The sequence below is a fragment of the Lontra canadensis genome, unplaced genomic scaffold (assembly GCF_010015895.1).
Source record: "Lontra canadensis isolate GAN:19392208 unplaced genomic scaffold, GSC_riverotter_1.0 scaffold43, whole genome shotgun sequence".
NCBI classification, from domain to species: domain Eukaryota; kingdom Metazoa; phylum Chordata; class Mammalia; order Carnivora; family Mustelidae; genus Lontra; species Lontra canadensis.
Genome location: NW_022631037.1, coordinates 10,832,061 through 10,849,147, shown reverse-complemented (window position 1 = coordinate 10,849,147; position 17,087 = coordinate 10,832,061). Strand labels below are relative to the sequence as shown.

At 49.1% G+C, this 17,087-nt stretch overlaps 1 protein-coding gene across 1 annotated transcript in view; it reads right to left on the bottom strand.

The window, feature by feature from the left end:
- Positions 1–15,023, bottom strand: part of FAM117A (family with sequence similarity 117 member A) — a 45,014-nt gene extending 29,991 nt beyond the window's left edge. The window contains exon 1 of the mRNA XM_032872140.1: positions 14,800–15,023. Within this exon, the coding sequence (XP_032728031.1) occupies positions 14,800–14,995 (196 nt within the window). The 5' untranslated portion in view covers positions 14,996–15,023. The remainder of the gene's footprint in view (positions 1–14,799) is intronic.
- Between the last annotated feature and the right edge of the window lie 2,064 nt (positions 15,024–17,087).

Genomic DNA, 17,087 nt, shown 5'->3' with positions numbered 1-17,087 from the left:
AGTCATAGAATTTGTAGTCAAATTCAACTGAGTCACTGCTCTGGACTTCTAATTTGGGGAAAGGGAAGGTAGGCAGGAAGAAACGAAACCCTGAATGAAGCTTAATCTGAGGCCAGGAATTGAAAGATGTAAATCAGGACAAGGTAGAATAAAGATACCGAATGAAGGAGGCGATGTTAAATTAAGAAAGGTGACAAGATCCCGGTAGCAAGACCAAGACCACAAGACTGTGGGCAGAATGAAAGGGCTCCTACAGGTCCAGAAACACAGCTGGGACTGGACAGAGCCTCGGCTCTGCCCGGCAAAGTTAGCACTGGGCATTCATTGGCCACAGGAATGCAGAAAGCAGTGAGATCTCACGGAAGATGGGTAAACATGGCTGACAGGAACGTAGGTAGGTAGGTCGCAGGGAACGAACGGTGAAGGACTTAGAATTTATCAGTCTTCTGTATGGATGCAAAAATGAAGGGAAGATCAGAGACTTCAGTTAGGAGAGAACTCAGCTAGATGAAAGGAAGACCTTCTCGCTGATCCCAGTCAGATGAGGAAGACAACTACACAGAGTCTGCCCTGAACAGCTCTGGGGAGCGAGAATGACATACCCCCCCACCCCCCGATGGCTCAGTAGTCCCCCCGGGAAGGCAGGGAAGTATGGCAGAGGAGTCTGAGCCTCCTCTAGTTCTAGAATTCCCCAACTCTCATTATAGGGTAAACAAGAGATGGCCAATTCTGCTTAATGGAAAGCTCAGGGCTATTATGTGGGGTGAGATAAGTTCAGTGGGAAGGCGGGGGAGGCACAAATTCAAAAGGAGATTTGCCTTACCTAGGCTGATCAAACAGCTGTGCCGTGGGCTCCCAGACCAAGCAGGAGGGTATAAACAGCACTCAATTTACCTGTGGCTAGCCACAGGCAGAAGGGCTGATCACATGACTGGGCAAGCAGACATCAGAGCTCAGAGGGTGGGTTGGCTCACTGGCTACACCTCACTAGGTTGGAACCTGTCAGGCTCTTTGCTCTGAACACTGACTCAGGTTCATCTTGCTTGGGACTGAGGGCTAGGGAGAGAGGCTCCATGAGAAGCAGTTGCTCAGTTATTCAGGACCAGGAAGTTACAGTCACAGCATCTGCTTTGCCTTCAGGGTCTAAAATCCTATTAGGGTCACTCTGCCCAGCCCTGGCCGCCTTACAAAGCTGTGTGGACCATGCTGCCCCACTTGCAGAAAGCCTTCTCTGGTTACCTCCACCTCCTTCTGCAGGTTCTACTATGTCCCCGGCTGCAACCCACCTGGCCTCCAATATCCCGTACCTGACCCAGCCTGACCTCAAATCCCAGGCAAATTCCTGAGCCGTCACCCCACCAGTGGAAAAACCCCAAAGCATGCCAGGCAACATTCCGGGGCAGCCCCTTCATGGCAGCCCTGGTCTTGCCAGTTGTTCCGATCTCTTAAGGGAGGCTCAAAGGTTATGCGGTGCCTCCAGGGTAAACCTCTTCTGAAAAGTACGATCAGATGGTCCCCCTCCAGAAACAGCCTCAAAAGGCATGACATTGGGAAGGTTTTTCCTACCATCCGTGTACACCCAAGACCACGGTGGACTTCAGAGCAGAAGGACGCTGGTCAGGTGACCTCTCTCCATGTGCTTGCGGGGGCAGAGGCGGACAGGACAACACCCATCACTAGAGGGTAAGTTACACTCCCTCCACAAAGTACCCGAAGCGCTTTGTGTCTGCTCTTAATCAAGGGCTTAACAGTACCAGTCTCTTCTTTCGTAAGTCAGGCAAAGAAAAGGCTGAGCCTCCTAAAGCAAAGGAGAATTCGATCCAGGCAAACAGTGTGTGATGTTCGTCACCAAGACATTCAGCCTACCTATACGTCTAAGAACCAGAACGCAAAGCCGTCCCATCTTAAGATGGCTCTGCAGGACACCTGGGTGGCTCAGTGGGTTAAAGCCTCTGCCTTCAGCTCAGGTCGTGATCCCAGGGTCCTGAGATCAAGCCCTGCATCGGGCTCTCTGCTCGGCGGAGAGCTTGCTTCCTCCTCTCTCTGCCTGCCTCTCTGCCTACCTGTGATCTCTGTCAAATAAATAAATAAAATCTTAAAAAAAAAAAAAAAAAAGATGGCTCTGGCCATCTGCACACCTCCATGCTGCACACGAGTCATCAGGAATCAGGCAGGCAGCCTTTCATCACCCTGCTGCACCCTGTTCTGCCCCTAGATGACAGAACCAGGAAGAATCAGAGAATTGAGGCGACAGCCTGAAACAGGATAACTGCCTAAAGACAAGTGATCTCAGTATATGTAAGCAGGGGGTAATAATACAGTAAATGCTCACGGGTCTCTTTCACGTAACTGGCTGGAGCCCATGGGGGGAAAAAAATCCTTTGAAGCCAACTTAACCACAGCCTCATGGCTCTAGGAAGGCACTGCAGATAAAGGACTCATGCTAAAACTGAAGATTCCCAAAACTGTTTTGTTAAGAAGCAGAGTCAGACTCTCGCTCAACCCTAATTCTGGAAGCTGGGGGTTAGTATCAGTAAGTGAAACTTGTCAGGAACGATTTAAGTGCCTTCCAGCACAGAGAGATGGAGGCCATGTGGTTTGGTGTTAGACAAAAGGGGCCAGGAAACAAGCAGCCGTGTTCCGCCGCCAGCGTAGCAGGACCATCAGATCCCTCCCTGGGCCCTGCGGTTAGCAGTTTTCCCTGACTGACAGCGAGTCCTCCCTCTGTGGATGAAGTTGTAACTCCCAACCCCTTGGTAAGATCTGCCACAAGAAACCACATAAACGTCCTCCCTCGGGCTCCTGTACCTCCAGACGGACGGGTGCGAGGCCGAGAAAGTTCTCTGGCCCGGGGTCCACACTCTGGCCTTGCTCTCCATGCCAAATCCGACTGCTTTTAACCCATCCATCTCGGACATAAAAGCTCGAACTAGAACTCCGTGGTTCTGGAACAAGAGGGTTCTCATCTCGTGCTCTTGCAGAAGCGTAGAGAGTTGAGTGAACAGCAGAGTAAGAGCGTTTCTTAGGATAAGGAAGCAGCTGTCCCCAGAAGGTACCGGGACATCCTGTGTGCGCTCGGCACACTTTGGCAGACTGGGGCATGCCTGCTGACCGCCTACTGGGGGAGCGCGGGCCATGCACGAGGCGTGGGCACACCGCAGCAGGTACCCGATCGTTCCTGGCACTGGACACCCCCCACCCCCAGGTCCGGCTCAGGGAGTCCGGGCAAGTAGCAGTCTAGTCTCCTGAGGGGTGGCCTGCCACAGTGGTCAGTACCTGGGCCCAAATCCCGCCTCGGCCCCGGGGTGCTACGTGAACTCAGGTCACTTGACTTCTCTGGGCTTCAGTTTTGTTGTTACATGGGAAGAATAAGAGATGTTTATAAGAGGAAGAGAAGAGAACTCACACTCTCAAGAACTCCTGGCACCATCAAGTTAGTCTAGCATGTACTCATTTCTTAAACTTTTTATTTGGAAGTAATTTCCAACTTCCAGATATGAGAACAAGAGCGGTACATGGGACACCCATATAACCTTTACCCAGATTCACCATCGGGCAAACATTTGTCCCACCTGCTTTGTCACTGGCTTTCTCTCACATGCACTTTTTCACACACATGCTCACACTCGGCACCTACATGCTCACTCATGCTCAAGACTCACACTCACACACATTCACATTCAGATAAACACACGCTCCTACATCCTTTGTTGGGTTTTGTGTGGTGTTCCGTTGGAAAACAAAGATGTACCAGACGGTGGGAGGTTTCAGATGAAATGCAAACAGAGCGGGGGACCTTGCTACTTGGTGATGGCTCCAATGCTCCTCTCCCTCCTCCCTGCCACCAAGGCAGATGGCTAGTGCTGGGGACCCTGGCTTAGGAATGGACCATCACATGGACAGGGACCAGAAAAAGTACTTGATACAGAAGAAGTTACTCTTCTCTTTAAACAACAAAAGCCACAACAAAACAAAACAAAACAAAACCAACAAAGCATTGATACGAACCATGGAAATAGCTTTATTATACAGAATTGTTTTTTTATAACGTTTGTTATAACAGGATTTTACCTGATGAAGCAGCGAGGTCACAGGCAAAGAAAGGATGAGCATAAGCCTATGGTTACCAGGACTTTCAAGAATTCTATACAGAGCCTGATTTCGTAAGAGAGGTAAGTGGGTAAGAGCTGCCCGGAATCCTCTCAGGAGGGCTAGGTAATCTCTGTGAAGCAGGCCAAGCAATTCCCCATGATACCAAGTCCCTAGATGGAGCCTTCTCTCGAGTTCAAGTCCCCGCTAGTCCCCTCTACTGGGCACACGCTTGTCTCATTAAGGCATTACCATGTATCACAGTGATTCCACTTCCACTTAACCTAAAGCTAGGAAGAGGGGGCATACTCAAAACAGAGCGTGGCAGGGAGGGGGGGGGTGATTTGCACCACAGGTTCCTTACATGGAAGACTAAGCTGTCATCAAGATGACATGCCACCTGAACCTACCCCCGTCAGAGGAATGTGCCACCCACATTTATCCCCAGGTGCTCTTTGGGGTTCCACATAGAAGAGCGACACCCCTTCTTATAAGCTCCATCTTGGTGTTATCTTCCTGACACAGCCCCAAGCCCAGTAACCATGACCATGACTCCCCCTTAAAAGCAGGAAAACCCTGCCTGCCTCCTTGGGTCTATCTGTCCCTGGGGTTAGCTTCTCATTCCACCTGGAAACTGCATATCTCAAATCTGGTGGGAGGTACTCAAGGGCCACCACCGTGTCACACATTTAATGTAACAACCGTCACCTTCCAATTAGCCACACCAAGAGAACAGTCACTTATGGGGCGGTGAAGGAACAACAGACTTCGCTGCTGCCCATCTGCCTTTCCAATTTTCTTTTGGTCAACTGAACAGATGATTTTTTGCTCCTGGGATCCAGGCATGCGAGCAGAAGGGAAACACTGGCTGGGTGTGTGCTGGGCCGGCACACAGACGATGCCAGCTCGGGAGCCCATTCACAACAGACTCGCCCTGCATGTGTGGGAAGGGCTCCGGGATTGGGAGCAAAAGGGCTCTAGAGTCACATGGTCTTGGGCAAGTCACTTCCTTCCTAGGCCTCATGTAACTTCTCTGCAAAAACAAGTCCATGCCACCTGCAGCTGAGTGTCAGGAGGATAAATGAGAAACATTCCAGAGTTCCCACCAGGAGCCACAAAGAGCTAAATGAATGGAACACACTGTTAAAACGAAAGTTATCTATATGCTCAACTTCCCTGAAAAGTCCAACAATTTGTTGGGATTCCCAAGCTCTTTCTTTCCACTGAAGCAGCTGTTTTTGCCTTCTCCCGTGAACGCACAGCTACCGAGGACTGTGGTCCCAGTAACAAAAAGCCCAGGCGCTACTCTGGGCAGTCAGGAGCGCACGCACCACTCGGGCATGACTCACACTGCCGTCTTCCCAATCTCTGCCCCGGACCACGTAATCCTGCAACAGCTCTCCGGCTGCATCCCCTTGGGCTCGCGAAATGGCATCTAGCCCCCACCCTCAGCCCTGGCATGTCCTATCTGATGGGTATGAGTTACAAAGATAATCCCTAAACGGAGGCCACGCCAGCTTGCAGGTGTGGGGCAGGGAGCGCACGTGTTATCAGCGGTGGTTCTCTCAAAGCGATGTGGGCGATCAAACAGATCAAACACGCACCGAGCACAGAAAACTCGTTAAAGGGAAGGTAGTGTGTGGGGCAGGGAGGAGGAGAAGAGAGGGCAAGGTAAGAGAAGAGCTCTTTCCTTCTTCTCAATTGCAGTTTTACTCTGTTCCAAGTTACCCCCAGCTGGGCAGGTTCAGAAAACCACCTGACTAAGCTACCAGGTCCATGGTTGGCAACCCGAACAACAGGACAACGTGGGCCCCATGGATGGCAGTGTTATGTGTTCAGGGGGTGGGGAATGCTAATAAGCATCTCTTTCCAGCATTTCCCAACTTGCCGGGGCGGGGTGGGCGGTTGGGGGGGGGCCGGTGTGGGGAAAGAAGGTGAAACAGGATGGTGCCTGGCTTGGAAAAGGAGGCTTCCAGCCTGATCACAACTCTGGAGGAAGCCTGAAGCCCCCCCCTAGGGCCCATAGACAGTTCTGTTCCCTAGCCTAGAAAAGTCACTGATACAGATTTCGTTTTTCTGCTTCCCTTTCCTATACATTAGCCCTACTAGGAATTTGTTGTAAATCTACCTGGAGTGAAAGGAAACCCAGTATTCGTCTTGCTTTCCTTGGCCTGTCACCCATATCCACTTCTAAGCCTAAAGCCAGGGAGTCTGGCTTTTTTTTAAATAAAATCCTAACAAAATCCTAGGTGTTGGCTGTTTCCATGGATCAACCTGGTAACCAACTGCCCAAGCTCACCCCTCTGGCTTTAAGTGCGAGGGGAAGGGAACCTACAGGCCTAGCAATGACATCCATGGAAATGCCACGTCTTTGCCACCAGCTGGGCTTCAGGCCCAATGACCAGGATGAATAGGAGACCAGTGATTTAAAGAGAGAGAGAACACTAACACTTCGGTGGGGGTGGGGGGTGTTGCCTTGGAAGTAGCTGCAGAGAGGGGTATTATAAAGGGGGCACAGTGTGTGGGGACCAGAAGTGGGAAAAACCATCTCAAGGGAGACTGGGGGAAGTGTGGCTCGCTCTCCCCACCCCTGCTGCCTTTCCAGCAACTCAATCCAACAAGTATTTATTGAGCACGACACTCCCCATCTGCCCTGGCCCTCCCTCTGCAAAAACACTCAAATCTGTTCAAGCTGCAGGGTGAGTTCCATTGCACTTGAACTTGAAACATGAGGTGCCTACCTTTTAAAAAGGCAGGCACACAATTTGCAGCACGGGCTGAAGAGACCAAAGAGAGCTGAGAATGTGAAAAAACACGGTTGACCAGACAGGGCCACACCAATATGCCACTTTTGAAAGAGAAGGGAAGAGAAGAAGTCAAAATCTCATTTAACCTTAGGGAGAAAAACACACTGGCCAATTAAAAAAAAAAAAAAAAAAAAAAAAAAGCTTACTGGAAATATCCCTGTTAATTCTCCAATTAACCCTACCTAACACAAAAAGAATAAATATTCCTTTATTCTATGCCTCCTCCAGCTTGAATTAAATTTTATCCACTTGTGGATATGTTAGTCATTTGCTTTTGGAGTCCTATGTTTATCCTCCTTTCTCTCTTAAGGAGGTGAGACCTCAGTGCTCCCCTGCATGTTTTCACTGAGGATCAGATGACAGGGGATTCAGGTAACACAGCTGGGGAGGGACTAAACCTATGCGTATTGGCATAGTCCTCTCCACCTCGAAAAGCCACACTCGTTCATAAGATGGGGAACTCAGGGTCTGAGAAGAGGCATCCCAGACTTACAGCTCTGCCCTGCCAAATCAGATATTCTAAGAAGCCACATCCAGGCGGCCTCAGAGAAAACTCTACCATCCTTGATCACAGGCCTACTGCTTCAGATCAACCAAAGCCCTCAGAGGAATCTTCCCAGGCCTTCTCCAACCTCCACCCGTTTTATTAAGGAGCTGGAAACAGAAACTGCTTGTGCACAGGCACTGCTGAGCCCAAGGGTCTCCATCCATCCCCAACATCAGCCAGCTGGGGCGCACGAGCAGGGCATAAGGGAGGTGTCCAGAGCCCCAACTTCAATTCCAGGTTTCCCAAGGGCTGGTGCTAAAAGATTCCCTATTATGAAATACTTCGATAGCCTTCTTTTAAGTTCATTAAAGCCATCCTTGGCTGGTTGTGGTTTTCTGACACAGTAGAAGTCCACTGAGGCTTATTCGGGCCTGAGGATAAACATTTAAATGGCTCTCAGCTGAGCATGCAACTTTGTAGTGACCCTGAGGAAAAAGCGCGGAGGAGGAGAGCCAAGTGCCAGGAAAAGTCTTCCAAACCAGGAGGTTTGGTGGGGACCCTGAGCTGGAGGCCGGAATGTGGGCAGCCAGCTGTAGAGAAACTCCCTCCATCCAGCTGTTCCCAAGAACAACGGCCCCTTCACAAGCTCCACACTGCTGGAGAGGAACTGGTGCACGGATAATTTAGAACTTCAAATAGAATCCCAAACTCTTTTCTCTCTCAGAGATCAGGATTTGTTTTTGACCTAACAGTGTGAATAGATTCGGCTGGTGTTTGGTTAATTCATAACCCTGCAAAGCAAATAGCGCAGCCCTCTATGAAGACTCAAATCAGCCCTCAGCCGGGGCGCGGCGGGGTTGAGGACCAGGTTTCTCACTCATCTTTTGTGTTTCCACTCTTCCCAGCCCCTCTTCTATCCCCGAAGTGGTGTTAAAACTTACTAACCCGGGGGCGCCTGCGTGGCTCAGTTGGTTAAGCCACTGCCTTCGGCTCGGGTCATGATCCTGGAATCCTGGGATAGAGTCCTATATGGGGCTTCCCCTGCTGAGCAGGGGAGGCTGCTTCTCCCTCTCCCTCTGCCTGCCTCTCCCCCCGACTTGTGCTCTCTCTCTCCCTAATAAAAAAAGAAAAAATCTTGGGACGCCAGCTCAGGTCAAGATCCCAGAGTCTCGGGATCGAGTCCCGCATCGGGCTCCCAGCTCCACAGGGAGTCTGCTTCTCTCTCTGACCTTCTCCTCGCTCATGTTCTCTCTCACTGTCTCTCTCTCAAATAAATAAATAAAATCTTTAAAAAATAAAATAAAATATCTTAAAAAAAAAAAAAAACACAACTTACTATCCCAGGAAGAGACTGCCCATTCCCACTCAACGAACGTGCTGGTGGGCACCCACCTCCATCCTGAACTGGAAAGGAAACACAAGGTTTCCCCTTGCAGCCCCTTCAAAGGGCTCCAAACTGCCTACAGAGTGAGGGTAAGCCCAGGCAAGACTAGGAAAGCACTGGAGCTTGGTGTCACATAGCACTGATAAATGCGATCGTGTCAGTGAGGTTTCAAAACCAGACCTGCCTCCAGAACGTGTCACACCCTAAAGTGTGAATCCTTACGGCACAAAGGCTCTATGTGAGAGGTATAAAAATCCAGAGGAGAATGCTTGATTTCTTTTCTTTTTTTTTCTTTTTTTTTTTTTTAAGTAATCTCTACTCCCAACGTGGGGCTCAAACTCACAACCTGGAGAATCAGTCGCATGCTCTGACTGAGCCAGCCAGGCGCCCCTGAGGACGCTTGATTTCTAACAGTTCCATGAAGATCGAGGGATACACTGAGTAATGTACAGAACTGTTAAATCCTTATGCTGTACAACTGAAACTAACATAATGCTGTAATTAAAAAAAGAACAAGATCAAAGAACAGTGTGGCGTGGGTGCCCATCATACCAGTCAGTATAAATTAGCCAAAAACTATGAGTAAAGTGTTCTCTGCCATTAAAGCCCACCAACCACTTTGGCAACACTCACATGGCCACCGTAACTGGAAGTTTTGCAATCCTGCCCCAAATCTTCTGGAGATCCATCTATATTTGGAATCAGAGAGAATGATGTCCTCTTACCACCACACCCACTTTTGTTCTCACCCTCCTCCACTGACCTCAAATGGTTTAAAATATCCCAGCTCTATGTTACGTGAGTGGAGAGCTTCCCATCTCTACAATCCTTTGCTATCCGAAACACGGAAGAACACACAGACCCATGCTCTTTTAGATATCGATGGGATAAAGCAGTTAGGTACTTTGGAACTCAAATGAAAAGGATGCCGTCCCTGGTGATAACCTTTAAGACAGATTTCAGCAGTACCTCCTGGGGACCAAGTGTGTCTGGGGCGAGCAAAGCTATCAAAAGCAAGCTAGCAACACCAGGCTAAGCAATGTCCAGTGCTTCCCAAACAGAGACTGCCTCAATCACAGAGCATTCAAGGACGGTAGTAGCTCTTAAAGGCTTTTAAATGCACTCCCAGGCTTCATCATAGCAAGATGGGTCCTTAGCACTGAGAAGTTGGACTGCTTCTAGCTCCCAAGTCCAGGAGGACGATGACTTGAGGAGGGCTTTTTCTCAAGGTCCCTAATAAGGGACCTCCTTTATGAGGTTCCAGACCTATCTAAACACCCATCCCCCAAGGACTAAGTTTTCAAAGCATTGCAAGGAAAGGAGTTTAATAATTACCAATAGCACTGCTAATAACAATGCTGCCTTACATTCACTGAATCGGCCATCCTGGAGAACTGAATGCGTGTTTGAAATAAACCCATCCTACATCCCTGCGGGAAAGCCAGTATTTTAAGACTACTGCCAGCTGTCAGTGATCTGTTTAGAAAAATAAAAGGTAGCGAGAAAAATCCCAGAGAGGACATAAACCTAAAGCCATTTCCAACTGATCTGAAATGTGTTCACTGCAGTTGTGGGTGGTTTGGGAAGGGTTATGAGGGGAGAGGGTGCACATTTGCCTAACAGTCAAGCTTTTATGTAAATCCAAATTAGTTTATGTCTACTGAACACAAGCCACCTGACAATGGGGGGGGGGGCACGCAGGCAGGGAGGCAGCCTCCATTCACATGTGCTGATCCTCCACAAAGACTGAGAACTGACTGGAAGCTGATGACCACCCCCTTCTCTTTTCACCTAAAACAGAAGTGGGGATACAGGCTTGTTACTTTTCTTTATCCCCTTAGAATATTCTGAGAAGGTGTACGCCACACGCACTGAAACTCATCTGTATATAGGAATAATGGGAAGGAACATTGTTTAAGACAAGGGTAGGCCAACTTTTCCTGTTAAGTGCCATGGTAGTCAATATTTTAAGCTTTATGGGCCTTCTGGTCTCTTTCACAACCACTCAACTCTGTCACTGTCGTGCATAAGCAGCTACAGACAATACTAAAGGAAGGGGAATGGCTGTGTTTCAATAGATCTCAATAGGCTCAGTCGGTTAAGTGTCTGCCTTTGGCTCAGGTGATAATCCCAGGGTCCTGGGATCCTGCCCTGCATCAGGCTCTCTGCTCAGCAGGGAGCCTGCTTCCTCCTCTCCCTCTGCCTGCAGCTCCCCCTGCTTGTGTGCTCTGTCAAATAAATAAACAAAAATCTTTTTAAAAATTAAAAAAAAAATCTTAATTAAAAAAGCAGGCAGAGGCCTAGATTTGGCCTGCAGGCCATAATTGCCAACCCTGGGTTTAAGAAGGTTCTGGTGTGCAGAGGAGGTACAGAGGCAACATGGGGCTCCCCCAGGACCCAGCTGACCCCTGGGAGGCTGGTCCACTAGGGAGGAATTTGTAAAGCTCAATTAAACATTATCTTCTTTCTAGAGATATGGAGACAGAGACACTAGACAGGATAGTTAAAACCAGAACCCAGAACAAATTTCCCAGTCCCATTTTGTCCATCAGCAATCCTGGAGGAACATAAAAGTTAGCAGCCTCCAACTGACATAAGACACAAACAAGAATTTAATTAAAGGGGGAACTGCCGTAATAAATGTATGCTGGGTTGCTATTCCCCACGGGGGGAATCTTAGCTTTCTGAGACTTGACCTTCATTTTTCTAGCTGTTCTCTTTTGCCTTCCACACCCCTAGCCCAGGCTCAGAAAAATGAAGCCATTCCTCACTTTATAAAGACATCCCAAATGGATGAATGGCCACAGAAGGTAAATCCTGTTCTTTACATCATCACCCTGTTTTTACAAGGTCTAACATATCTTGTCAGGAACACAACAGGGCATGTGGTACAGGTAAGTGCATGGCCCAGAGCACTTTGGCACTTTGGGGTGGGAAAGAAACAGTGACAACACCTAACTGTCCCTGAAACCCAGTCCCAGCTCACATGCCTCTTTCAACAGTTGGGGTCTGGAGCCGTGATTAGAAAAGCTCATTTTAAAAGATGAGGGAATACAAGTGCAAGAGGAGGCCTTGAAATACTGAAACCTGCAGTACTGGTTTCAGACCAATATGGGTTTGCTCTTTGAAGCCTGAAAGGCAATAGGTTTTGCCAACAATGCTCTCTCACCTTGGCGGGGTGGAGAGAAGAGGAACGATGTAAGCAGCGGCGAACACGGATGACATCTTCTAGGTGCCTCGGCACTTTATAACTGTTAACTCAGGATATAGTTATGATTCACATTCTAACAGATGAGGAAACGGAGGCACACAAGTTAAGAAACTTCTTCCACGCCACACACCTAGTAAATGGCACAGCCTGGAATTGAAATTCAGGCATCCTGGCCCCCAACGCCAGGAGGATTCTCTAAGGGTTTATGAACATAAGGCGTTTCCTCCTATCATAAGCACGCCCCTGACCTAGAGGAAACCACTTCTGCCACTTCTCAAGTGCAAGGAATGGAAACAATCTGAACACACAGGGAGTAAAGTTAACGCGTAGACGATCCGATGTGCTCCCAAATCAAAGGCCAGGTACATTCCCTTAATGCGTGCTCAGGAGGAAGTCCACAGGCTCAGACCACTTTTTCCTCCTCTCTTTCCTCTCTCCTGCCTCACTGAAAATCTATAGATAATCTACAGATAATAGATAATATACACCAGGTAAGTACCTCATTAAGTCCTCTTGGATACTAAAAGGTGGAGGGATCACCCCTCTGCCCAATTCATACACAAGAGACCACTCAACTTGCCCTGAATCATCCAACAAGTTACGCAGAACTCTAGCTTCCTATGGTTTTTACTAGGATCTTCGGGATCCTGGCCCTATAAAAAGGAAGAGGCCATGTAAAGAACCCAGTTATCCAAACCTACACTCTTCTCCATTCCACAGCATCCACCAGTGTTTGTGCCTTTCATATCAGTTCTATAGCAGACATAAAATAACTGCCCTTAAAATATGACTGCTAGGGGTACCTGGGTGGCTCAGTGGGTTAAAGCCTCTGCCTTCAGCTTAGGTCATGATCCCAGGGTCCTGGGTTCGAGCCCCACATTGGGCTCTCTGCTCCGTGGGCAGCCTGCTTTCCCCTCTCTCTCTGCCTCCCTCTCTGCCTACTTGTGATCTCTGTTTGTCAAATAAATAAATAAAATCTTTTTAAAAAAATATGACTGCAGGGGCGCCTGGGTGGCTCAGTGGGTTAAAGCCTCTGCCTTCGGCCCAGGTCATGATCCCAGGATCCTGGGATGGAGCCCCGCATCAGGCTCTGTTCAGCAGGAAGCCTGCTTCCTCCTCTCTCTCTGCCTGCCTCTCTGCCAGCTTGTGATCTCTGTCTGTCAAATAAATAAATGAAACTGTTTAAAAAAAATATATGACTGCAAATAGATTTCCAGCTATCGCATAGGCAGGCTTTCTGTTGATTTCTACTAAAAGTGACTAAGGTTCTAGTGCCTGCTGTTACTACTAACTTCCCTGGACTCCAAGGAAATCCAAACAAAACCAACAGGTTTGTAATCTTGTGGTTTGCTTTATAGCTCATGATAGGCATGAGTCTGGGCATTGCTCTGCTCTCCACCACCAGAGTCTAGGCATACTTTGACTAATTGGTCACCACCTTGCTACCAGATTTGACCAAGTTTCTGCATTCCGATATGCAAGGTTAACATTTACAGCGAGGTCCAGATAGAGTTGGCCTTTCTACCTCAGAGACCCTCTTAACCCCATTCCTACCTAGAAAAGCACTGTAGCAGCTATACTTTCAGGAGGGAGTGAAGCCTAGTAATTACAAAAAGCTCGAGAAATTCTGGTGTGGACAATGTCATTAACCATTAGAAGGTGGAGACCATGACTTTTATATTTGGTAGGCTCTGAAGCTTTGGAAGTGTGCAATGATCTTTTTCACATCTGGTGTGAATCAAATGCACGCCTCACTTTAAACTTACTGCCAACCTCCTCATGCAAGTAGGTTCCTTTTCCCATTTCTCACCGCCTGCCTTTGCAGGGGATCCATCACAGCTTTGAGTGTGAAAGCAAGGTTAATCTTGCTCCTCCCTCGTTTCCCCACACCCAGCACGGCAAGCTGCTATTAAGAAGCCGTTTCAGGGCTGTTCAGAAAGTGGGGTTATTTGCCACAGTGTACTTGACTGTAGCGCTCACCCCACTGCCACGCTGGCTGGCAATGCCGGACTAAATAGCCCGGGTGGGGGTAGGAGAGAAAGGCCGGGGGCAAACTGCCCAGGCCCCATACACACACGCACACGATGGCTGGAATGAGACAGCCATATTAAGCAGGTCAATGATCTGGGAACATACAACTTCTGGGCCAACCAAGAGGAATGTAGGGAATCGGAGTAGAGCGTTTGTACCGTAGTAAAAGCCGTTAAACTAACTTATTCCAACGGCTTGGATGAAATCAGCTCTGGGAGGTGGCAATATAGGGAAGTGCACGTGAAGGGGCGGGGGGGTTGAGGGGGATGAACTCCAGAGCCGTAGAGCGGGATGCCGGGGCCAAACTCAAGTTGGAGAAGTAACACATGGCTCCACGGGGCTCTCCTCCATGCCCCTCCCCCTCCCCGTGCAGACTTCCAGCGCCCACCAGCTCCTCGCTCCCAGAGCCAGCCAGCACACGGCGCCCCCATCACGCGCCACTCACTCCTTCCTCACACCTCGCTGCCACCCCTGCATCTTCCACTCACCCCCACACGACACCTCTGCCCACTTTTCGGTTACGCCCCCAAAGCCAGCCTCCGTCTGCCATGTCCCTCCCCTCACCTCCTGGCCCCGACTCCCTGCACATTCTGTCCCAGCGGTGGACCCTGCGTTCACCGCTCCTCGCTCTCGCTCCCTCCGCCCTCGCAGACACTGCGCGACCCCCTTTCTCTTCCTTCGCTCCCATCCACTTTCCCCTCACGCTTCTCCCCGTACCCCTCCCCCCCATCACGCGCCCCCCCTCCCCCAACGGCTCCTCCCCCCGGTACCCGGTCCAGGCCCGGCTCACCTGCGCGGCCACCCCCGTCCCGGCGCTGGTGCGGCTGCTGCAGCTGGAACGGGACCGTGGCCCTGAGCGGCTGCAACCCAGCCCGGGGGGAGCCGGCGGGGGCTGGGGGAGAGCAGCCCCGCCGGAGCCCCCCGGCCCCTCCGCGCCCCGGCCCCCAAGGACCTCCGCCTCTGCCGCCCGCTGCGGCCCCCGCCATCGCCCGCCCGACAGCCTGCCTGCCTCGGCCCCACAGCGAGCCCCACACAGCCCCCCCAACCCCCGCTGCTGCTGCTTATCTGCTCTGCGGGGCGGAGACCGGCCCCCTCAGCCCAGAACTCTCATTGGCCTACAGAGTCCCAGACCCCGCCCCCCCAACCAATTCCCGGCTTGTTCTTTCCATTCCGGAGGATGACTGGCCGATATGCCTAGCGATCCAACCCAAGACCCCACCCTCATCCCGCCCCCTCCCGCTTTCCTCCGTCCGAGGGGGCGCTGATTGGTCCGTCCGGAAGAGGGCTGGTTCTCCGGTGCCGCCAATGAGAAGACGCAGAAAAGGGGAGCGTCACACCCAGTCCCAGGTAGTATGCAAATATACTATCACGTGACGTCAGGCTAAGCGGGGGTGGGGCCGGGTGGAAGATGGAATCAAGCACTAGTGAAATCATTATGGGGGTAGAGAAGAGTATCAAACTTTGAGTAGTTGAGCCCGGCAAGCACCGAGAAAGCGATAACTTCAAAAAGCATCACTTTTGATTTAACCTAAAAATATTAGCTGTGAGTCCTCATAGGATCTCAGTGCTGCTCGAAAGCTCCAAAGTAAGATTCTACAAATTAATGCAAAGTTTGCATATATTTGCATGCGATTTGCATTATATTCATGCACTTAATGGCCACCGTGCCTCATGTGACACTCACATCTGTCTGTCTTCACGTTTCCAAGTCCCTAGCTGGTGTGGGTCCAACTCCCCCCGCCCCCAAAAAACACCCTGCGCTAGCCTGTAAATTATATTGAGACTGAAAAGGAGCAGGGAATTTCCCTTCAGAGCCGTCCATTCCAAGTCTAGCTCAGCGGAGTGGAAGGAACAAAGTGACTGAGAAACGTGCCCAAATTTGTACAGTGACTCCATTAACAAATCCTGGTCTTCCCAGTTCAGTGCTCTCTGACCTACAATGAGATGGTCCCCAAAGAGAATGCATGCAGTTGTAAAAATCACATGCTGTAATATATATGAGGACATTTGGGAAGGAAAACAGCATTTCAGTTACTATTAAAAACTATTACTATTCAAAAGAAAAAAAAAGTATTACTCTTGGTATTTATTAACCATTTTGTTCTATATAAGGAAAAAACAGAAGGCAATCAACCCTGGATCCTCTGCCATAAGGGACCATACAAATAATTGCATAATTCCCTCCAGATTTATATTTAGCTATGAATTCTATTTTTGATCTTGCTACAGATTTGTCTTTCTATTTCTGTTTTTGCCCACTTTAATGTTAAAATGAAGGTATTCCCTGAAGCCATCTTAGCTAATCAGAGAAAAGGAGGTAATCTGGGAGCATCCTGCAAGGCAAGGAGAGGTCATTCTGTGATTACCTATTGAAAGCACTTAATATCCGAAGTAGAAATTTAAGCACTGGCTGAATATTAAAATCAATCTACATACGCACAACAAATGTGAGGCAATGGAACATCCTGTGAAGTATGGTTTTCTTTGTGAACAAAGAGTATGTGCTCTAGCAGATTCTAAGGGTTTACATCAAGATCTGACATTTGAGGGGTGCCTGGGTGGCTCAGTGGGTTAAGCCTCCACCTTCAGCTCTGGTCCTGGTCTTAGGGTCCTGGGATCAAGCCAGGTGTCGGGCTCTCTGTTCAGCAGAGGCGCCTGCTTCCCCCCTCCCCCTCTGCCTGCCTCTCCGCCTGCTTGTGATCTCTCTCTCTCTGCCAAATAAATAAATAAAATCTTAAAAAAAAAAAATCTGACATTTGAAATCTTTTTTATTGTCTGGGAAATGCTGTATTCCTTTTCCATGAAGAGGATGACTTTAATACTGGCAGATAGGCATCAAAAAAAACTGATGGATAATAAAGAGTAATAGTCTTTATAAACTTAATTCAGTTCTTAAAAAAAAAATCTTGCTATAGACATTGGGGAAGGTATGTGCTATGGTGAGTGCTGTGAAGTGTGTAAACCAGGCGATTCACAGACCTTTACCCCTGGGGCTAATAAAACATTATATGTTAATTTAAAAAATAAAATAAAATAAAATAAATAAATAATAGAGCATTTTTTAAAAATCTGGCAATT